Raw genomic sequence first — 23,875 nt, forward strand, 5'->3', positions numbered from 1 at the left:
TGCAGGTTGCAAATTTATTTCACGTCCATTCTGTTAGAAGAAAGGCCTTGTATTCTTGCTCCTTCACAAACAGCTCATAAAAAACAGTTACTTAGAAAAATATACACTGATGTTAGAACTGAAAAAAAAAAAAAACAAAACTTGAGATTCAGTGTTTAATTCAAATATACAATTTGCATATGAAGAAACTACAAAACAGGTCAGAAAATGTGGCTTCATTTGAGGCACGTTTCTTGAAGAGAACTGAGAAGGCAAGCATCCAAAAGAAGGCACGTTTCATTTTTCTGAACTTCTCATAAAGCTTATTGAGCCTACATTCAGCAAAAAAAAAAAAAAAAAAACTTTCATGTGTGCACAAAAGATGAGAGTAAGGGTAAGCCTCCGAGAAGAAACTACTTCCTGCTGCTTTGCCCTGCCCTGTTTCACTCCATCTTTGATGCCCCCCCACTTTCTCTGAAAAACAAACTTGAGCTAAATACAGGAGAGCCCAGCTACTGCTACAGTACTACAAACCTAAGGTTAGCTGACTTTGGAAAGGTCATAAGGCTGAAAAGAGTGGGGGCTGGGAGATTTTCTTAAGACTAACCCTCACTTTCCCACTCCTGAGTTAAGCTGAATACCCAATAATAAAAAAAAACAAAAAAACAACTAAGGTCACTGCTTTTTGATTCAAACAGTAAGAATGTTCAAGGCAAATGTGTCATTAAGAAGCCAGCCAACATACTTTATCATCTCTGTCACTTTCTTTGTCTTTTAAACGTCTTTCCCTTTCGTAACTCACCTCTGTTTTTCCTCGCAATCCATCTTTATATTCATCTTTTCAACCAAAACTTTCCACACCAGGCATGACACAGTCTTTTAAAATCTCCTAGAAAATGTTCAGTTTCTTTCAATCTGGTCAAGATCCAGCTCTCCCCCCAGCTGGAAAATGTCCCTCTGTGTCCCGCAATCACCCTTCCAGAGGGTGCGTTTACCGTCCACAGTGCCCACAGGAGACCCGGGCCGAGAGTCCACGCTACAGGCAGAGTCGCTATCCAGCTCCCCGTAGGACGAATCCTCCTCTTCCTCCTCCTCCTCCTCCTCGTCATCATCCTCTCCCCTCGCTTCCTGCCGTGACTCCAGCCCCAGCTCGGACACAGCCGCGAAGTCTGATTCAGGCTGGCTGGTGGTCTCAAAGGAGGGTAGGGGTAGACTCGACTGGCAGCCGTCTGTAGCGGAGAATCCAGGGCAGCTTAGGCTCTGAAAAGTCTGAAGTTTCTGCACGGAAAAGACAAAGAGAGAGAAACAAAATAAATGTTGGTCTGTGCATCTTATTGCAAGTTCAACATTCAGGCTTTTTGCTGTAATGAGGCTATAAAAGGGTTTGTCGGGGGGAATTCGAGCTCAGGGTTTCCCAGAATGTCAGTTTGAGATTGGGTTTCAGTTTGGGTAGCCAAAAACCTGGCCTTCCCTTTCATCGACGCTATGTGAACATGTAAACACGCAAGTACACACACACACTCTGAACGCGCCATTGGAGAACATACACAGAACTCTAAACCTTCTGGGTTTGTTTGAGAAAAACACTGAGATGAGTTGCAAACCACAGAAGGTATCTTGTGTCAAACTGCGCTCTTGGCCTATTTATCACTGGAAGCCACTTTGAAGCGCATACCTAACCCAGCCCTCTATGGTGAAGGACGTTTCTTATTTAAGCCATTGTTATTCACAGTTGTTATGATGTTTTATAGTGCACTCTGGGGAGTGCCACGGAGAATCTGCATGTGAACAATTGCTTGTCCTTTTGCTCTCAAAACTTGACCTTAAAGAGATTTAATTTGCCCAGAAGTTTCTCTCTGTTTGCTTTCATGCTCTCTTTCCACCCCAAATTCCTCCCTGCAACAAAGAAAGGCAGAGCAGTGAAAGGGTTAATGATCTCTGGAGTGCCCCCAGCAGCAGATGTTGGAAGCATGGAGGTGAATAGAGATGAGGTTTTCTCTATAAAGCTTTGGGCTTACATGACAGACACCACTAATGTTCCCGAGCATGTGTTGAGACATTACTTTTCCTGCTACAATGAGCTGGAAGTCTCCCTTTTCTGAAGGCTCATTTTAGTAGGTTTCCTTTTTCCTCTGTCCTGATGGTCCAAAAGAAACCTAGAATGCAGGATTTTGGCTGTCTGAGGCGAAGGCTTACTAACTTTTGCTGGTTTCAATTTTACATTTGAGTGGCTCAAACACACGATACTTCATCTGCAAACGCTTGAGGTGATCATGTGAGGAGTGGGTGGCCTTTGCTGTTGCCACCCCACTGGAGTGGAAAAGGGGATTTTTGAGCCCTCGCTCTCTGTGTTCAACCCCCGGTATTACCCCACTACTAATTATCACAGCAGAGGAGGAGACGAAAGCACAAGAGGAAGGAGGAGGAGAAGCAGCTTCTCCACAATATGCTTTCTATAAAATCTACCGAGACTGGCTGAGATCTTGGGTGGGTGTGGTGGAAGGTTGGGGGAGCGGGGTTAGGTTTCTGCTGTGTATCCAGCTTTGCCAGATGAAATACATCCACGCACAGACACAAATCACTATAACCACACACATGGGCCCTCGAACATAATGCTGCCATGTCTCACCAGGAATCTAACAGACAAATAAGTAACACTTCAAAAAGGGGCACTCTGGGTATTTAGAAATGCACTTTTAAAAACTTAAATATATCTTGTTGTACTATTAGTGAATATTTTCAGTCAAGCTTCAAAGCTAGAGTTCGTCTTGCGTTGGAATCACACCAATCGTGACGCCAGTGACTTCTCAGACAACACCCCGATTCAAATTCAGCTTTTATTTCAATATTAACCACACGGCTGTCAAGTTTTGCGTCTGCTACCGTTAGGGCGCTACCACACCATACCAAAACAGGCAAAGTCTTACCACAAACAGCCGTCTACATAGACGTGCCAAAGTACTCCAAAATGCCTGTGTGGTAGTACCCGCTACAGCAGGATCACATTTTTGCAGCGATGACTCATATGTGCACACACAGGCTCACAAGGTAAAAGACAACAGCAACCACGCTGCTGCAGCTGGTAAATATTTAATCCTGCATTGGGCACGATGCAGTCGGATAGCATGATCGATGCCTCGATCCTTTCACACCTCGCACCTTCTGTTTGCAGCGCTTTCTGTTGATGTTGCACATAAATAGTAGAGAAGTATAATCGGCCATTAGGGGCACAAAGAACACTGGAAACTCAAACCACAGACTTTGTTTTAATACGGAAGACAGAAGAGGACAGTGATGTCTGACATGATGATACTAAACTCACTGCTGAATTTGTCTTTTTGCATTATGGAAAACCATGCATAATATCTGGGGAATTGTGCACACATGGTTTGAATCTTGAGTGGGAAAAGTGGACTCTGCTAGTAACAATGAAACAAAGACAGACGAGAAATCAATCAAATATACCGAAAGGCCGTTTTATCAATAAATGTTGTTCGTTAACGCTATAAAAATGCAGCCTGAGCCACCAAATTACAGATTATAACCATCATCCTCCTTTATAACGTCACATCTAATCTTCCAAAATCCAAAATCATAAAATGAAACACAGTTTTCTCCATGTATCTGATATTCTGGGAGGTATTACTTCAAAGCACGATCAACACAAGACATTAACGACAACATGGTTCGAAAGGCAGCTGCTGTTAGAGAAGCACAAGCCAAGAGGTTAGGCAAATACCCTCTTGATAATTAGGGCAAACAACAAACAACACCCTGCTAGGAGCTACGGTGAAGGTCCTGCTGCAAACCTGACAACAATCACGAGCACAAATATAATCACACGTGTTCTGAGAGGTGCAGGTGCCTTACTACGCGCTCTATGTACAAATTCAGAGTGTTTGGATTAGCCGTGTGCCGAAACGAGGTCAGATAAACAACATCCAGCGACACACTGCTCGGAGAAAGACAGCAAACAGACCTCCAACGGCAAATAATTGTAAAACAAAAGAGAGGGCAGAGGTGCGAGCGAAGGCAGGAGGTTTTAACTCAGCGGTGACAGTCGAAGTACACGGCGGCACACCTCCACAGCAATTATCTGTGTCGTAGCCTGTGTGTGTGTGTGTGAACGCCATCGCCTTGGTATGCGCGTTTGTCTGGGGTTTACCTCACAACAGACGGAATGAGTGGCAGGTAAATGCAAATGCCAGGAAGGAAGATGAAACTGATAAATATGTTTGGCTGGCAGCATTGAGAAAGTGGAGGTAATATGTATGACTGCTTTACAATACAATACACATCTGGGACAAGTCACAACATGTCATTACGCGCAGCGAGCGCTGCACCTCGAGACGCCCACCTAGGTGTTCCCACAGGCCTGCGGGGCTTGACACTCAGCTATGATCACCATGTCTGCCATCTCAGGAATGGAGTGAGATGGAGAGAGGAGGGGAAAGAGCACAGCGGCTCTAACTTGGGGCCAGCGAGACGATATTAATAGAGAGGAGTGAGGAGTTTGTCTGCCGGCTTCCCCCTGCAGAAATAATACCCCTCTTTCTTCAGCTTGCCATTTCTCTCCTGAATGCACTGGCATCCGCACATTCAAGCACCACACGCCCCCCCTTTTTTTTTATACCACTTCGATTGCTAACGCAGCTAAGCCAAACATAGCCTGTAACTGTTTTTTTCAAAATGAACAAAAACTGAAGTTATCAACTCGCCAGGCTGACCTCATGCGGGTCGCTTCCTAAAAAGCAAGTGACCTAGAATCAGGACATAACAATCCCCCCACCACCACCAACGTCTGACAGTGACAGCTCGAGACGCCCACTACAGAAACAACGACGGGCCAAGGCGGAAGGAGATGGAAACGAGGTAGTGGACGGGAGGAATGAACCGATATGCACGGCTGACAGGGAGGATATTCACGGAATTTTGGGGGCGGCTGCACGTAAATCCCCGCGGTAGTACGAGTTATAGCCGATTAGCATGACATGCATCCATAGAATTCACACCCGCCTTCATTGACGTGGTCGAGGAATCTGGAGGCCAAATTACGCCGTGTTCCACTGACAACACACACACTGGGGACTTGTTATGCGTCGACCACCAGAATCCTTCACCCCCTTGACCCTGCAGCACACCTTCCACATTTATTATCAGCAATACACGCCCGCAAACCTGCCGGCGCAGTCGAACGTAACCTGGCAACAGCAAAGTTTGGTTTGCCAAATACGCTTTTGTTTTTCTTTACTCGGACCTTAAGACGGCATTACTCATCCATACGCCTATAAAACTGTGTGTTTAGGTGTGAGAAGAAGTAATAACTCTTAATTGACACCCTCAGGCAGGGATGACACCGCTGCAGCATGGGAGTGTTGTGATTAGACTCCTTCTTGAGAAGAACTGGGCACAAGTATGTGTGAGATTGCGAAAAAGCTGAAACGGTGTCAGTGAAATCACACAGCGGTCAGTTAACACTTCAGGTCTTCCCAAAAACAGCTCAAGTTCAACAGTCAAATGCAAGAAATGTGATGTGATCCGTCATTTATAACCACAAGTTTAAAAAAACTCTCAAAAAAATCAGGCTAGATTCCAGTTAGAGGTGGTAAAATGTCATCTGCTCCCAACCCTAAAAGTAATTTTTATGTTCTGTCCTCACTAGAACAGACACAGGTTGTAACTAGCCCTGCGTTTCCACATTATCACTTCCTTTTCCAGAACGTTTGCCAGCTGCAAGCTTTCCCTTTCCCTTGGCTCTCACTGAGACAAACCACTTTGGTAACCTATAACAACCGTGCTACTTTTCAACGGTTGCTTCTGGTACTTTTGGGTTATTAAATGCAGTGTCATATATTACAAGCCTGCTTGTTTAGGCACACTGGATGCAGCACTTGACCTGGATTGGTTTCTGACAAAAGGACTCAAGTTTAAGTTTCAACAGCAAAGGAAAAGAAAGAGAAGTAAACCGTGTGGGAAATTACACTGCATGTGCTGTGTCACTGATTACTTTCCAGGCTTGCTTAAGGGTGAAAAAGTAAACAACAGGTCTGAAATGACAAGAGCAACCCGCAGGACTCATTTCAACAACACTAAGTACGCGCAATCGTACAAGACGACCGGCAGTGGTAACGTAAAACTGACTCCATGTGAGTGTTTGTGTGTATATGTGTAATCAGCGCGCTTGATTTTTTTTTTCTTTCCCCTCTTAGCAGCTGGCATGGCTAGAGGAAACATGCCTGCTAGGCTCCATTACCGAGGCCTTGTTGTTCCAGCCCTGGCTAGATCCTGAGGGTGACTGGCTGGGAACACAATTTTTTGGGGGGAAAAAGAAGGGAGGATAGGCAGATAAGCTTTCTAATAAAAGAAGAGGAAAAGGGCAATATCCCCCTGCCAGGAGGTAGGATGGAGGAAGGTTTTAGGGTGGCATATGAATGACGTTAGGGCTGCATGATACTGATAAAAACTGACACTGCGATATGTCGTTTTTTCGTGATATATAGCGATAAGGAAATCAGAAATTTTCAGCACATGGCTTGAATAACTCGATTTGGAAAGAATTAATCACATTAAAAGTTAAAAATACTTGTAAAAAGTAAAACAAACAAGCTGTTTGGAACATTTTTATACACCTAGCAAAGGAATCTGAAATAGTTTTTTGCTTTGGATGCCATTCAGATCTGGCTTTGCACTCGTCCTGCAGAGTTTTAAGCAACTGAAGGACACTCCACTTTGCAAACATTATCGGTAACTTTCAGTAGCCAATGCACGTTTCCATACAGCTGACGTTGTATTTCTTTTTGCAGCCAAATCTTCCTTTTCAGTGTTCTTTTTTTCAGTTTCTTGCTCATTTTGCTGTGCACAGGTGAAGCCTGCATGTCAACAAATTGTGTGTATTTAAATACAGTTAAGAAACAAAACAGTTTATATCCAAGAAGCCTTAAATTGGAGTAAAATACGTTCTAGCAGGCAGACTTCTAATGTGGATTAGTCACCAACTTTGTTTTTGTACCAAGCAAGAAAAAAAAAAGTTATAGCAGGATGTGTTTGAGCTGATTTGTCTTTCACTTTGCACTTCCTGCGATGTGACTATTGAGCGTGCACAAGCTACGATTTGGATGCTAAAAATGATAGTGTGCAGCCCTGAATGACATACTCAGGAAAGCAAAGTTAAATCGGACATTGTCTATGATCCCAGCTCTGAGTTTTACCTCTTTTTCATTGAAAGGTATAAAAAGCTGATTGTGATACAAGTTTTAAATCAAGATCTTTCTGGCTGTTGTAAGAAAAAAAAAAAAAAAAAACACCAGAGCATTGCCAGGCATCAAAACAGTGCATGTCATTAAAATACTTCTCCGGTTCTATTTTGGGTTTGGGTCTGTCCAGGGGTCATTTATACTCTCTGGCTGTTCCGCTGCTTCCTCTGACCTTACAAGAGAACAAACAAACTCTCGACATGGGGGAAGCAATGTGGAATCCTGTGCATCCAAATATCCCCCACAAATTAATCACCTTTGGTTTCTCCAACTGCCTAAAAGTAGACAGAGGGCACAGGAAAGGATGAAGCAGTGCAGCTAATAAAAGATGGAAACACAGGACAGGAGTTTACTGAGAGGAAGCAAATATACAGTGTGAAGTCCAGCCTTTGGACGAGCTGTTTACCCAACAGAGTTAATGAAATGATAAACTGAAGCCGGCTTGCTAGAGCGTGGGGCTCGGCAGCGTGAACGAACATGAGGAATGCTTCTTTAGTAAAAGCACGACTCCACGAGCAGGAGGGAGGGAAGCCTGAGATCACTTAGCCCCGAAGCCTCGGGCCGACGACCCAGAAAACTTAATTCAGCCTGATTTAATCCAGTCCCCGATCACACTCGGAAGGAGAAAGATCATGTTATGTCTGAGGATCTCTTGAACTTTCCTTTGGTCTACAAATAAAAAGGCCTGTGTGGTGAATGCATTGGGTTCAGGATTTAACTGAACGCAGTACAGGACGTTTTGAGATATTAAACCAAAATTAAGAAAAAAAATGAATCCTAATTTGTGCTCAATTAGCAAACAAACACAATAATACAGTCGGATATTAGTCAGGTTAAAACAGCAGGCGTTCTAATGAATCAAAGTGTGTGTGCGTGCTAGTCTGTGCATGTCAGAATTTCCATCTAACCTGAGTCATCTTTGCCAAGTCCAGGGAGGGACGCTGCTCCTGGGCATCTTCTGGTCTCCTGCGCTTCATACCAATCTTTTTGTCGTTTAGCACACAGGGCTGGGACCTACTCCGAGACAGACACCCCGTCCCCCCGGCTCTCTGCCCGGCTCGCCTCCCCAGCTCCGGGGTGGAGTCTGGAGAGCTGGTCTCCGACGCCTCTTCCCTCTGGAGCTCTGGCAGGCTGATCTGCTCGTGGGAGAGGGAGAGGGGCCTGAGGAAGAGGTGGCTGTGGGAGTGGTGATGAGGGTGATGCGAGGAAGGAGAGGTAGGGGAGAGCGGAGAGGCAGTGAACTGAGGGTGGAGAGGCAGTCGCTGGTTGAAGAACGGCAGGTCCAGGGCTCCGTCTGAAGGGATGCTGGAGCGAGAGGGCAAGCTGAAGCTGGAGCTACGCTGCATGATGGGAAAGTGGCCTCCTCCTCCCCGGACGCTTCCTCCGCTGTGGCACCTTCGCTTCTCCACCGTCGTCCACACTCGGGAGCCCTGGGGCCTCCAGGACGAGCGGAACCCGCTGAACTCATCGGAGAACGACAGGGAGCGACACTGGCGCTTGCTCGGGGGTGCCGTGGGAGCCTGGCTGGTGGCTGTAGTGGTGTAGTGTGCGGTGGTGGACGAGGTGTGGGTGCCGGTCACGCCGCTGTTGCCGAGACTTAGATCTCTTATCAGACTGGTGATCGCGGTGGCGCTGCCGGGTTCCTTGGCCCAGTGCCGGCTCCCATCCCACAGGCTCTCCAGACTGGCACCAGTCTGGCACGGAACTCTCTGCTGGATGGCACAGCCTCGCCCCAAGTCCAGCCACCTATCTGCTTCTGCAACAGTCCAAACACACAGACTCACACCAACTGACCTCGATAGCAGCACTTTCTATGCATCTCTACCAGTGCAAATAGTAATATAGGCAAAACTTATTGCAATTAGAGCCTAGTGAAGTCTTGCTTTAAGAAAGGCAGTATCATCTGGAAGGATCATTTAGTATTTAACCACACAGACACTAAGACACAAACAAACAGAAATATGCTTAAGGCAGTGTTACAAAAATAAGCTGTTTGGAAGAATAAAAGGGAGATTATTGTCTGCCAGCTTAGAAGAGCCACACAGCTAAGCACTAAAGCCAAGAGAAAATCATGTGCTTTGGTGCATTAAAAAAAGAAAAAGAAAAAAAAAAAAAAAGTGTTATCAGTCATTTGTCTCAAGATGAATGACAGGATAAAGCCAAGAGGAAATAACACTAGAGTCGAGCTGCCCAGTGCTGCTCATGTATATCTGTACTGAGGAACACATAAGGCGAAAAGAAGTCACTTTATGCAAACATAACAGCATTATAAGAAGAAGTTAGCTGTTTATATGTGCATTATATATACTGTATAGTTTGGCAGCCTATATGATTCAACAAGATCACTGTGTGCTTTGTCTGAATATTTTTAAATCAGTGGCAACAAGACATCCAAAGAAAGCTCAGCTGTGAGTCGGAAACAAGGTTCTGCCACCATTAGTTTTTTAGCTATACATAAAAAAAACTGTTGATGGCAAAAGTCCTTGATTACCAATGAAATCTGTTCCACAGCCCAAAAAAGGCCAGTCCACTGCCTGCCTGCTGTTTTTGAGCGATCCAGCAGACAAACATGCAACATTCCTGACTATTTAAAACCCGCACGTGCAAGAGCGCTGATCTCCAAACCATGAACTACACACTACGATAGGAATCAGGCCATGAAACACTTAGCAAGTTACTCCCATTATTTAAGTGGTTACAGGGAAATTCTTCAGAAAGTCAGTGTAACTTCCCAGCGGTCTCACTGTCAACACAAACAGAGTCTATCACACAGCTCGGGGAGATAATACACCTTACAGTAAAGTGTCATTGTGGCTACACATGCTAAGCCAAGTGGTTAAGCTGTGTAAGTTCTGTTGTAAGTTTCTGGCAAAAGGAGCGCCTCGCTCATCCAAATCCCAGCCTTCTGGATGCTTGTCTCTAATTTTGGCATGCTGTCTCACAGACTACTGGACGGAAATCATTGTTTTGGGCGGACAAACAATGTACGGGGGCTACAGTGACGACCTGACAGGAATGTTAGGAAAACAGCCTGACAAAGGGAGAAAGGGATGAACTTCAAAAAGGTCGTCCTTTGATAGCAAGACTCAAAGCGCTGGTTGAGCTAACGAGACGTGCTGGGGGAATGCTAATTTAGCAGTGGAAAAAGTGTGCCTCCATCCAATCTGTGACGTCACTACGTCTCCCCGCAAAAGACATAGAGGATAGTGAGTGAAACTATGAGGGGAGGGGGGCTTGTATTTACAGTAGCATGTCTTTTAACACTGGGGGTAATTATTGCAATGCTAACAGAGCCGAAGGGAAATTGTTGACATAGGCAACAGCATATTCAATTACAGTTGACTCCCATGAGAATGCTGTGCAACGTTGTGTGGAGGCAGGTGCACCCTGATCATGAGAGGGGGATGAGTGACAGACGGAGAGAGGGAGAAGTGAGAGCTCGAGTGCAACGGAGGGGATAGGCAACAATGCTGGTCGTGATGGTTCAACTTTTAAAGGAAACAAATGTGTAATCTGTTATGCTGTTACATCTATGAAGTGTCCCACCCAAACGGTGCTGCCGTCCAGATCCTGAGAGAATGCAGAGGATGAGGAAACAAAGAAGGAAAATCAAAAAGGAGATAACTTACCCGCACAGGAGAAGAGGGTGGTCCCTCTGCTCATGGTGTGGAGCTCACGCTGTGGAGGACAAGCAAACACATTAAGGGACTAAAAAGTGCAACTAGAAAATGATTTAACCTTTAACTCTGAGATGCTCACTTAAAGCTGCACTTAATAATCTTGTTATATTACTAATAATCAAAATGGCTACCTGCAATACAAAGGATCGTAGTGACAAACCCACCGAGCTTTAACTACCCGCTCTGCAGTTTTTTTTTGCAGGAGCTCTACAGTGTCTTTTCAAATTGCTGTTTTGGTTTTACTTCCTGCAACTTTTGCTGTTTTGGTTCACTGTCATTGCTCTCATCAGCATCACTTCCAAAGACAAGCAGATGTTTTCAGTGATCAGATTCTGATCATCCGACTGTATGCCACCTGCTCTGCGCCAAATGGTTGGTGAGCAGTGGAGCATTTAGCAGCTGAAGAGACACATTTTTCCCCCTCAAGAGTAAACAGCAAAATAACTGCTAACAAGTTCACTAAAAAACATTTACCGCAGGTTTGAAATAGAATATTTTTATATGATGGTATCCCACTTCTACTGCACTCAGTCGAGTTTGGAAAGATGCTATAAACAGAAGGAAAATATGAACCTTTGCAAATTTCTTCACTAATGCAAGATTATGATTTTGAGTACAGATTCAACGCACAGTTTAAATTTACTTCCAGAACTTCACAGCTGAAAAGTAACTTTACCAAACAGGGACCACATAAGCTAAATTCACACCACACCTGTTTAATGCTATGTTTTTTATAAGGAACAAAGGTCTTTTGGAGTATAAAACGCACCTATCTTTAAATCAGACACCTGTCTTCTCTCTGAGTTCACTTCTTATGAAAGGGTGGTGGCTGTCTGAACAAAAGGACAAAAAGAAAATGCAACAATACGTCGCTGCCTCTGACTCACCTTGAGGTTATCACCACAACAAAAAATGTGTTTCCTAAGATACAAGATGTAGAAGTAAAAGCGATTGTGTTGCGAAGAAAACCCCCTATTGAATTACAGAATTTGTAAACCTCAGGTCTGTAACACCTAAAAATGAGAAAACACAACAACCTTGGTAAAAAAACAAGTTAGAGATGAACTCCTGCAGTAGCACAGAAGAGATATCAATGTGTACCTACGCTTCCAAGTTACTACGACAAAAAGGAAAATAAAAGAAACCCGTTTGTAAAGCTTGTGGGCCTGCAGGCAAGGAGTGATGAGCAAAACAGTTCCTGGACTGTTTACAACAAACACGTCTAGATGCTAATCAGTGTTTAAGAATGTTTCTGGTGCATCCCTGTTGGAGTGTTTGAAGGAGTGTTTAGATTTTGTAGAGGTAGCGAGATAACATCAGGTGCATTGAAGCATATTCTTCTGTTCTGTCTGAATGGAGTAGTACGACGATAAAAAACAAATAAATAAACCTCTTACTTTCAATGAGAACTGAAACTGAGATGTTGGTAAAAAAAAAAAAAAGGGAAATAGTTCTCAGGAGTGACCTCCCAAAAATGCAGCACACCACCAAGCTGCTTCACGTCATTAAAGGTTGCTTGCCGCTACATGTAGGAGCATGGAGTGAAATTAAATGTTAAAAGAGCTCTGACATTTTTGGGCAGCATCATGCAGCCACTACCCCTCATACCTTTTATTTCCATTTGCAATGTTTCTCCACTCGGTTCTGTAGCGTGTCTTTAAACAGTCTGTTGGCCTGAGGTATGTTTAGCCTATATTCGCACAAATATTGAAACAGAAGACAATATTTTGGCTCACCCTGCTTTTTAAAATTAAAGAATGCCTTCCAAGTTTACATGTTACCACACTGTATTTTTAACACTGTCAAATCTAGCATCCCCACTGGACAGGACGTCTGAGCGGGCCAAGCTAAAGGCAGCGAAATCCCTCTCTACCATTGTGAACAGTCTGAAAACCGGTGTGCTTTGCGCGAGTGTTGCACTCACCAGCCGCCTCTCGATGTTCTTGGACCTTACATCATTGACACCCTTCTTCTTTTCCAGTGTTTTCGAGAAAATGATCACCATGGTAACAAGTAGCTCTGCTCCAGTCCGTCGGGGTGCAGAAAAAGGCCACGGGCGGCCATCTTAAACGAGGGCGGAGGGCAGATAGCGCATTTGGGCGAAGCAGACGAGCAGTTGGTGACGTCCCATCTGAAGAGCAGTGCTGATGTAGGTGGTAGAGGTAGGATGGTGGTCCTTCAGCTGATCCCTGTGGAGATGGAAAGAGATATGGGAAAGATAGACGTGAATACTCATTTGAATACTGAAAGTGCAGCATTGTGTCCATTGGTATAAAAAATGTAGGTAAACATGTGCAAAGAGATGAACTAGTAGGTCAAACCCAGCTGCTCAAACACAATCGTGGCTACTGTTGCTTGATCTGTGCCAGTGTACGATACAAAAATCTGATAAGATCTGATTAATAACAGACTTAAATAACATAATCCACCTTATTCAAAGTTCATCTACACTCAAAAATGTAATTTATCTGCTGTTAGTTCACTTGGTGCACAGTCCAGAATGACGTGCTATATGAGCAGCGTGTGACAACAGGGCTGTTTTCACATTCATCTGCTGAACGAGGAAAGTTTCTGTGTTCTCACGTTAAATCTAAATTTAAGACGCGTCCATACGAGCATCATTTCGCGACACCACACCAAGTCAATTAGAGGAACAGTGGATGTTATTTGCATTTTTAAAAAACCATAGCAGACACATTCTCATTCCAAGCAGATCTGTTTATACGTCAAAGAATCTTTAAATGAGAGAAGTCATATGTAAAGTGCAGTTTTCATTTTACAGCTTTGGGGGGGAAAAAATGATTTCTCACAACCAGGAATAAGTGGCAGTCAAACATATGGCAAGACAAGTTTTAAGGCAAATACAGCAGGAGCAGCAGCCATAAGTGAAGCAGGCCGCTGTTTATCCTACCACATGTCGAGTCTTGCAGTACGATGCAGAGCACAGTCACGTGTGTGTGCAATATTTCTGCCAATTGAGTATTATCATAAGCTGTTGATGGCCTACAATTACAACTTGGAAAACTGAAATCTTAAAACAATACATCAATTTTATTCTTAAATGAAATGACAGAAATGATAATAATGATAAAAAAACATATCGAAAACATGTAGGATTGCATTTTTACAATTGGTCCATAGTTCAATCTAATATCTGACCTCTGTCCTACAGCAATGATTCATGAAGAGATCTTTTTTTTTTACCAGCTAAAACTTGTGTTTTTCCACGTAACCGTGAACAACCTGCCGCTTACAGTAACCACTCAGTTATCCGCACACCTGTAAGTCTTTGTAAACAAAACATGTTGCGATATGCTAAATTGATCCCTTATCCCGCGTGAATAATGGAACATTGGCCTCGTCAACATCATGTACCGAACGTATGGCAATCCCAAACATGTCGTAACAGAGAGCAAAGTTTAGCTAATCCAGGAAAAGACATCGCTCACGTCACATGACTACAGATGTGGCTGGGAAACATGAAACAGAAAAGGAACATATATGGAGCTGCGGTTGCCTCATCGGCTGCCTGCACCACAGATGGTAAAGCAAAAACGGTAGCTCCTGCAGTAAACACAACCCTTCAAAAAAAAAACCTGTGGAGGGGGTTATACGTGTGGCAGATGGTATACATGCTTTATCTGACCAGCATGCCTCATCACGTCTGGTTTACAGCCTTTCTGATACTGCACAATGCATGGGAAAGATCTAGGCCTCTCGGTTTCTTCAGCAGGAATAGCTGCAGTGACTCTGGACTTGAGCCTCTCTCCTTCATTAACCAACCGCCAAACACACTGACAGCATCCAATTAGAGAGCACCAGCACGGTTCAGATCCCTCGTTCAACTGTTGGCTAATGACAGCTTTCTACTGTGGAGCAACACATGAGGCTAATGGATCTTCCAGGCCTTCTATGTTATCCTGCCCGTGTAACATGTGGTTTCATGTTAAGTAAGGGTTGCTGCGCTTATATAACATGCTTTAGAGAAAAAGGGCGCAAGTGTGCATTGGGTATTAAATTAGTTTTGTGGGACAGTAACTTCTGAAGAGAAAACAGGGAAAAAAAATTATAAAAGAAAAAGATACAAGCACGTTGTTCAAGCAGGGATTTGAAATAAATTGAATATAATACCAGTCTGATCATGTTTTGTTACTTCACAATGTCATCTCTGTCCCTTCCCTCCTCTCCAGCCCCATGACTACATGAAGACTATAAATGTTTCATGTAGGCCTGCCTCAAACCAACTAGCATATGACTCCCATTATCTCCATTTATCCCAGAGAGTCAGTGGAGCACAACTGGGCCTCCACAGGCAAGAGAAGCCAGTACTGGTGGTGGGAGTTTAGAGGAGAAGGGAATGTTCTTCGTGATCAGTTGTGCAGATTACTTTACTGATTAGGGTTGACACTGAGTAATGGGTGGGGTAACGTACCAAGGTTTGTGTGTATGTTAATCAGACTGGGGGTTGATGAGCATGACGGTCATGTGTAAAGGGTGTGCTGTTTGACCGATGCAGTTAGGAAGTGTGACCTGTTCCATCAAGGCTGAAACAGCACCTCAGCAGTCAGGCTGCGGTTGTGTGTGTGTGTGTGTCTGTACATGCGTGACTGTTTATGCAGACCTACACTGGTGTGTGTGTGTGTGTGTGTGTGTGTGTGTGTGTGTGTGTGTGGTGACTGGCAAGTGGGGTCATGGGAGAGGGCAGACCAAGTGTGAATTCAACCCTGGAGCCATGCTTACTTAATGAACCGACTTCTCATGATGGGGAAACCAGAGGCTAATGGACAGAAAACTGTAGAGCACTTGTGTGGCTCAGATCAGCGTTCAAAGCAAGTCTCCTTGTTGGCTAAATCTTTATCTGAATGGTCTTTTGTTTGACTTGTTGTCACACTAACAAAAATTGAGGAAGAGATCAGTTTGCAGGACACCTTGAGTTTGACGGATCACCGCTACAATAACCAGTTGTATTATGTAGTGGGTTAAATATGGTTTCATAAAGCCAGCCTAAATCTCGCTAAGTCTCTATTGATCAATGCTGGTATCTTGAACCAAGACTTATCATCAATCATCAAAGCGAACCGGCTCAATTGAAGATTTGTCTCACCTTTAATTTTTTATGATACTATAAAAGGCATCGTAGATATGGTATGATCCTCCAACTGGATGAGCAACATTTTCCCTCAGATTACTTTGATTACAAGAAATGTGACATTCTCAGGAAAGCAGTCATGTTTTTCCAGTTTGAAAATCAGCAGTACAGATCAGTCATCAGGGGTAAGACGAGCTCATGGAGTCCTGTTTTTATCGTACGGCCACCTTGTAATAAAACCTGATCAGGTCAAGGACTAAGTGTGTAAATGTTTTCTCAAATGCCATCTTAGTCGATCATATTTGATTAAAATGAGGGAAAGCTCTACCACGACATGGACATTACTTGGGCCTGTAAAACCTTTGAGGTTTCTGTAACTAAATTTGACATTCACAGTGGATTAAAATCTAATGGTACTTCTAGTCCGACTTGTGTATGCCGCGGTGCAGACAGCAGCTCTTGGCTCACAATAGTCAATGACTCAGGAGGGCACAAGAAAGGGCAGCTAAGATAATATGGCTCTTTGCCCAGGCAGTGATTTGTACAGGCAGATGAATAGAAGCCTATTTAGGCCCCCCTAAAGTTCTGTGACGGGGTGTTTGGTGTCCATCACTAATTGGCTCAGGTTACTGCATACTTGTGCGGAGTGCGTCTGGTGTCAAGACTTTGATCAGTGGCTGTAGCTGAAAGAAACTAATTCATTTCACACTAATGAAATGATGAGGAGCAAACAAACAAACAAAACATTGCATGAGGGAAAAGCCTTGTGCAGACCAGATTGCTATTTTGATTAGTTTAAATTTAATTTGTCCCTGTCTGACATTGCAATGACATGTTTTTTAGTGAAGGAAGCTGGATGCTGGTATCTGTGTTACACAGTTTAAATGGCCAAAAGAAAGAAGATAAAAAACATCAGAAATGTAGGTTTTTTTGGAGTTATGTGTGCATAAAAGTAAAAGCCATTCTTTTGTCCATGACGTGGATTGTTAATTCAGGGTGAACACACAGCTGCCCCTGTCTCAGATAATGCGGTCGAGGTTGTAAAAATGGTCCTAGGGAGGTCAAGACATACCACTGAATCCTTTGGCCATCACCCTAGTACCCACTGACGAAGGAACACTAGCCAAAAACAACACACCATCACACCACTAGATCTTCAGAAGTGCATAAACAATGAAGTGCTCATTCAGTCAAACTTTATGCATTGTCAGTAGTCAAGTTCTGGCCTCCTTTTGCAGATTCCCCTGAATGTCTCTCTAACAGCAGTGACCATTAACCTCTGCATAAATACAGCCAGCACTTACAGTTCCAGTGTGATGAGCAATTTACGAAACTGTTGCCATGGAAACTGAGCAGTTACCTGTAACAGGAAACTTGCAGTGAAAACAAAGGCATGAATCATAACTCAAAGAAATTTCTTGAGAAGTGCCTTTCCATTAGTAGTCACCCTGCAGGTCCAGTTAATACGGCCGATCCTCCCACTACTCAGCTGGCATGAAGACACACCATGCATAACTTGCATATGTACGCGCACTTCCCTTTGCAGTGTAGGGGTTGTACTTCCCTTGTGGTCACATGCCGCTGCTGAATTGGGTGTGGAACGCACTGACTTCATTACCAAATACATGAAAAGCGAAAACCCCAAGTGACATCCACCAAGCATTGTGACACACGAGTTAGACTCACGTACAACGCCTCACTGACCACTACTGCTTTCCAAAATGGGAGAATACTAGTGTAGCAAATATCACATTCTACCATCATTTCACATTGCACTTATCATAAATAAACTAAATCATAACTTAAGTGAGCTGGCTCAAATCTGCTATGTTTACCGACATGTGATAACATTAAGAAAGGTTATTTTAACATATAATGTTGCTGCATTTAATGTCTGAGAGCAGATGAAAAAATATTTAGTTCCACGACAAAGCAAGCAAAATTTTTCAAGTAAGATTGCTCACTGATATTTCAAGGGGCCAGTTTCTCTTCAACTTACTTCATAAAACAGTTGCTACACTGTTTCTAGGAATTTAATGGGTATCCATAGCAACCAAACACAAAACAGAGGACAACATTGACAACCCGGTGATCCGAAAAAAGGCAGACGTCACCCATCTGGTTAAGAATAATGTCTGGACAGCTTATCATTTCTTTATCAGCGAGAGTGTTTGTAAAAGGAAACTGGACTATTGAGCAAGGCCATTTTACTAAGCTGCAGAACAGCGACGTGCAACCTGCAAACACAGCACAGCTTTATTTTCTATCTGGGCAGCCTGAAATTTATTCCGGGTTGACCTCTATGCCTCAGACCAGGACTTAGTTAACTGAAATCTTACGAAGCTTGACAGGCATAGGATCAGGTGTTTTAGTTTGAGTAAAGGAAGGTAAGGGGCCTCTTGCCCCCTGGAGTAACCCTTGCATGCCATGACTCTCTATACATCAGGTACCCCACTAATTACACTGCCCCCCTCCATCAATCCTTGCCTTTCTGCTTGTGGTTTCTTCCATTATCCATGAGTGCCTGTTCTGGTCTCTGCACACTAACCAGAGCTCTAATCCATCAGGGATGCATTACATGGGAGCCTCCAGCGCCGCTACCAATCTCTTGCTCAGCTCAAAAAAAAAGGGGGGGGGGACCACTCCTATGTTGTGTAAGCAAGTGATGTTACAGACTGTCATGACCAATCAATCTATAAAGTAGCATTATGCTGTTACATAATACCATGTTCACATCGTGGAGGTGTGGGTGGGTGGGTTTCGAGTGTGTATAGTGGGAGAACGTAAACTATGAGCAGCATTCCATTGGCCCATTCATTCATTCATGATGGGGCTCAGCTCACCATATGGACCCTCTGACTGCTCAGCACAGTGTGTAGAAGGGGTTTAAAACAGACAAGATTTTAAAAGCCAACTGAAGGTGTGTTATTTTGGGTGTTTTTGCTGGGAAACCACCTATAAACTACTGTTTAGACAGCTAGAAATAGTGTATAATGAAAAACGTTCACGGTGTGAGTTCTCCATTCTGCAAAACAGGAAGAGAGAGTGTCATCAAGAAGTTGTTGTAAATTTCCTAGTAAAAGGTTGGGATATGTTTTAGCATTTAAAAATCATCATTTTAGTCGGTGTTTTTTCTCCTCTTACATTTATAGAGCTGTTAAAGAGCTGTTGAAATTGTAGGGAGGATGTGTGGTTTGATCTAATCTTTGCTGAAAGACTCTAAAACAAATCAAATTCTTGTTGGATTTAAGTATTATATTCCTACTGTGTAGTGATAAGGTCCACATGTTGGGCAACAAGACAGCGGAGACAGAGGAATCTTTTACTTTTCTCACACTACAGCTGCATCCACACTGATAGTTTTCCTTTTAAACCATTTTACAACAAAAATTATCTCAAGATGGCCATTCACGCATACTGGGCATGCACCTACTGGTATAACCAAGAAGCAAAGAGTCGGTTGCTTAGTTGTGAAAATAAATAAATAAAAAATACCAGAGGAATAAGAGCAATGGCGAAAATCAAGACCAGAGTTATCTTTTGTTGGACCGACACAGAGTAGGAACTATAAAAATAAGGCAATTTTTTTTTGTCTTCTTCAGGAAAAGGGTGACGTGATGGTGGCATGATGAATCAGGTACGGGCACCTAGCAACTGTTTGAACCCAATGAAGAAACACTCGTGGGTGTTTGTGTCATCATTTCCAAATTCTCCATTTCTGTCCATCCAGACTACAGCACAACCCCAGAGTTGTCACTAATACGGGTTCAGCAGCGTTTCCAAAAATCTCTATTTTAAGGTTCCTACATGCCAGACTAATGTGGATACTGGGCATGAACAAAGCAAAGGTTATGCGTTTTATAATGAAATTGTATAAATGTGGACGTAGCCAATAAGTCAGAGTAGAAAAGAAATGCAATAAGCACAAAAATATTGGAATAGAGAAGCTTAAGCCAATTCTGTTTGATCTCCATCTGTACGGCCCTGAATGTACTTCTTGACATTCTGTCAGAGGGCTGATATGCTGCCAATTGGTTCTAAAGCTCGCTGCTTGTCTGTGTTGTTTGGAATCACCTGCAGGTATATATAAAATGTGCATGTAAAACATGCTGTTAGACTCAACCCCAAATACTGACGACCCATACTACCGCAGAGGCCTATATGTAAGTGTTACGACAAATGTCACCATAAAAATTGTCTGTCTTTGTGCAAGCAGGATTGTCAGGTCACACTGGCTCTGGTCTCAAGCCTAGGCTTGCACAAAGAGCCACTTTTGGAGGATGTAACACATTACATGTCAGGTTAGTACAGGTCTGTATACCAGCCATTGCGGCTAACTGTAAAAGCCCTATACCTTGGAGGGGAGGCTGGCTGCTTTGTCACAACTATGGAAAACAGGTTCTAAACATATATGTCAAATCAGGCTGTCTGTGCCAAACACAGAAACAGACACTTTCAGTTCTCTTTTTTCAAGGGATGCAATTCGGGGATTGCTTCAGTAGACTGGAACTAAAGACAAATCTATTTCACATCACATGACTCAGACAGAAAATATATGACGGCTGACGTTTTGAAGTAAAGCCAATCCAAAGGAAAGTAAACAGAAGAATGCCAACAACTGTCATTCAATATAGGGTTGTTCTGATGACACAAGGCAAGAAAGCACAAAATAATGGCACACCTGGACTATGGGGATTTCCAGAATAATACAGGTTACGCACATGCACACAAACAACATGCTAATACCACCAGACACCGGATATGCAAACAAAGTGCCTAAAAAAAAAACAAGCCCCAAGGGTAGAGAGTCGCTCATTTAAGAGTCAAAATGCAACACTGGAGACTTTTTTTCTTTTTTTAAATGCAAGATGATGATTCCTCACTGTCACCACATAGAAACACTATAGTGGGATGTGTCGATGGGAGCATTCCTATCGCATCCCAGAATGCTTTTCATCTCTAAGTAGAGTCTGGTGCCTGTCTTGGGGGGTTGGGGGAGTGCTTCTCTGGTGTATGTGAGAATGCCTCTTTTCTTTTCTTTTCAGCTGCAGGTCTTTGGCTCTGTGGGCGACGAGACGCCAGACTTACAAATCTATCATGTTAATGAGGGAGCAATATACAAAATGAGGAATAACAGCAATAAAACAAACACACCGACAAAGTGAAATGACCAAGGTGTTTGATTTTAACTCCTTGAAGCCAAATGGTATGAGTTTCAGCATGTGTGTTGCGAGAGCAGTTATGACTGCAGGTCACAGAGAAGAAAGGGAAGCTTCTGAAATGAATAGAGAGTACCATGGAGGCACAGACAGGCATGGCTAACAATCCTTTTCTGGTAGCTTTGCATAATGCCTCGAGCCAGAGGACGAGGGAGGGAAAGAGAGCCAGAGTATAAGCGGAACAGAAAGACAAATAGCAGAGAAAAAACAGGCAAAAAGTGAGACTGAAATATACAGGAAGGCAAAAAGAAAGAAAACTGAGAGGGGTGAAAGTGGCAGCATGTGCGTCAGTGTGTGGACCGAGTGAGAGTTGTGCACACAGACGGAGAATGGACCAGTGGCTTGCTCAGCACACAGGCACACAGCTGCCCACTGACAGAATGGAGCTCTAATAGGGCCTTTTGCCTGCAACACAAAGACATTGCAAATGTGTGCGTCTTAAGCACACACTGGAGCGCAGAGCGATCCCCTTTAAAAACCCACCGGCCTTAATTGCCTCCATAAATTATGTCTGTAGTATGTCCAAAACAAGCCTAAAGACCAACAATGCCAGAGCTGTTGTCGAGCACAATTGTAGTACGTCAAGTTGTGCTTCATTAAAAAGATTAAAAAACAAAAAGTGATCGCCAGCCAGCGTGATGAAAATGTGTTACATGCTTCTTCCTCATTAGACAGATGTTGGGCTGAAAGTCTTTTGAGTAAAGAATGCAACTTTACATAACACAGAATACAAAAAGGACTTTACATAAAATAAAAGTATGACTAAAATCGTGCTAATTGTTGACTGCATTTACTCATATAATCCTTGTATTCAAGTCCTTGTAGGCCCAAAGTCCTTGTAACCCAAATGCATAATGCAGCTGAAGTTTGCCTCCTTGTATTCGATGGAATTCTATATTTATCTGCACCAAAACTCAGCTACTGGCACCAGAACAGAACATTTTCAACCTAGCCCTGGTCACATAAAATCATAGGTGTAAAATGCTTGTTCACACCAACCTATGACATTCCAGCAGTAGTTTATGTTGGAAATAAAAGCAAGGTGCAGTCATTATAATCCAAAGGCAGAGAAGAAATGCTCGGAGCAGGTTTCCCCCTAAGCACAACCAGCATTGGTGAGGCACCCCTATCAACATCCCCTTTGTAATTAGACACTAGAGCTGACATGTGATTAAATCTTTGCCCCGTTCTCTGCTTCATTTCCAACCTGAACTTCAGCTCACTGTGCATTTGTGAGGGCATTTACTGAGAAGGATTCTTGTCTTGTAGCATTTCCTGTTCAGTTGACCAAACTGGTGAACCATTGCTGCGAGTCAACCACCGCGATGGTGGCATCGAGAAACATTTCCAGGTATTTTCCCATTAGGGCACCATGGTACCGAACCAGTTCTTCGTGGTACTGTGTTTATGGTGTCCACAAAGATCAACTAACTGTCGTGCAACAGTCAAGCGGGCACAACACAAGCACCAACGCTTACTTCCTAACCCACAAAGAAAAGGAAATAACACTGACAAATAAGCAGTTTAGTGCCTTGCTGCCAATGTGCCCTGTATTCAGGGTGTATTGCCTTTGGTTTCCGACTAACGCAATAAGAATTGCAAAATGAACTTGCTCATTTTTATGTCAGCTGATAATAAACTCATATTACAAATCTTCTTATCAGTATCTTATGAGCTCTTATCATTGTGGTTTCAGTTTCATAAACATATATTGAGAACATAAATTTAGAGTAAATGACTTTCTGTCACGTAGTCATAACCATGTAACACAGTGTCAAATCTTGACCCGAGGATGCAACCTTAAATATATGTTTGCTGATAAAACAGAAAAAAAATTGAGGAAGAACAAAGTGGCTATTAGTTTCAACTGCCTCAGTCACAGAAAAGCCTTTTCTCTGATGCTTTGAGAAGCACAGTAATTAGTAATTACAGATCACTATCTGAAGAGGGAACAAAAACCTGAATGTGTGGTGGAGATTGGGAAGAGATAGACCGACCGATCCTTATGACTCAGAGCACTGGAGTCTCTTCTCACAGGTTGTGGCAAGGATCTGGCTGTGAGTTAGTGCTGCAGAGCAACCACACTGCCTCTCCACCTCCAGGTACTGTATCTAACACCAGCTTCAGTTCCTTGGCTGACAGATCAAGGGGAGTTTGTGCAACCCCTCTGAACATCTAAAGCAGAAACCTTTATGCAGCAACAGGTTGACAGAGCAGATTTTCTCATATTCATATAGTAAACAGCTGATTGAGTCCAGAAACAGTACAATAAGTGATCAACAGTGGCATCCACACAGTGCTACAAACTATAAAACTGCACTTTGATGGTATCATGAATAATACATCCGGGGGGGAGAGAAAAAGTGTTGTCTGTGCCTTAAAGTAACCTTAAAAGCCACAGAGGAAGCAGAGCCTGAGCAAAAGTAAACTTAAGTGAAAGAAGAAACAAAGCCTGAGCACATTTACAACACATTTATCTGAGCAAATATCCTACTACCTGGCCAGCAGAGGCTCTTTCGAAGTTAGGTCATCTTCAACAAAGGGAATGCAAAACAAACAAACAAAAACAAACAAACAAACAAAAAAAAGTTTCTCGCAGTTGCAGCCGCCCGTACAGCGTCCTCAGTACAGGACTGAGCAGGACTGCGAGCAGCT

The 23,875-nt window shown here is 43.3% G+C and overlaps 1 protein-coding gene across 1 annotated transcript; it reads right to left on the minus strand.

Annotated features, from left to right (window-relative positions):
* On the minus strand, positions 1–23,875 carry LOC103364009 (protein FAM53B-like). The gene is made up of 5 exons (XM_008291002.1): positions 23,718–23,875; positions 12,837–13,101; positions 10,862–10,910; positions 8,141–8,988; positions 1–1,257 (listed from the first exon to the last, which is right to left on the minus strand). Exons 2-5 carry the CDS (start codon positions 12,915–12,917, stop codon positions 880–882), a joined length of 1,356 nt encoding a protein of 451 aa, XP_008289224.1. The 5' UTR covers positions 12,918–13,101; positions 23,718–23,875; the 3' UTR covers positions 1–879.

The sequence above is a fragment of the Stegastes partitus genome, unplaced genomic scaffold, assembly GCF_000690725.1.
Source record: "Stegastes partitus isolate 25-593 unplaced genomic scaffold, Stegastes_partitus-1.0.2 Scaffold708, whole genome shotgun sequence".
In the NCBI taxonomy this organism is placed as follows: domain Eukaryota; kingdom Metazoa; phylum Chordata; class Actinopteri; family Pomacentridae; genus Stegastes; species Stegastes partitus.

What these genes read in the sequence shown, in the direction of transcription:
- LOC103364009 (XM_008291002.1), bottom strand. Translation starts at nt 12,917, where the DNA reads ATGGTGATCATTTTCTCGAAAACACTGGAAAAGAAGAAGGGTGTCAAT. An exon ending in CACCCTCTTCTCCTGTGCGG is followed by an intron (nt 8,989 to 10,861) that starts GTAAGTTATCTC and finishes GGACTGTTGCAG; the next exon opens with AAGCAGATAGGTGGCTGGAC. An exon ending in ACTTGGCAAAGATGACTCAG is followed by an intron (nt 1,258 to 8,140) that starts GTTAGATGGAAA and finishes TTTTCCGTGCAG; the next exon opens with AAACTTCAGACTTTTCAGAG.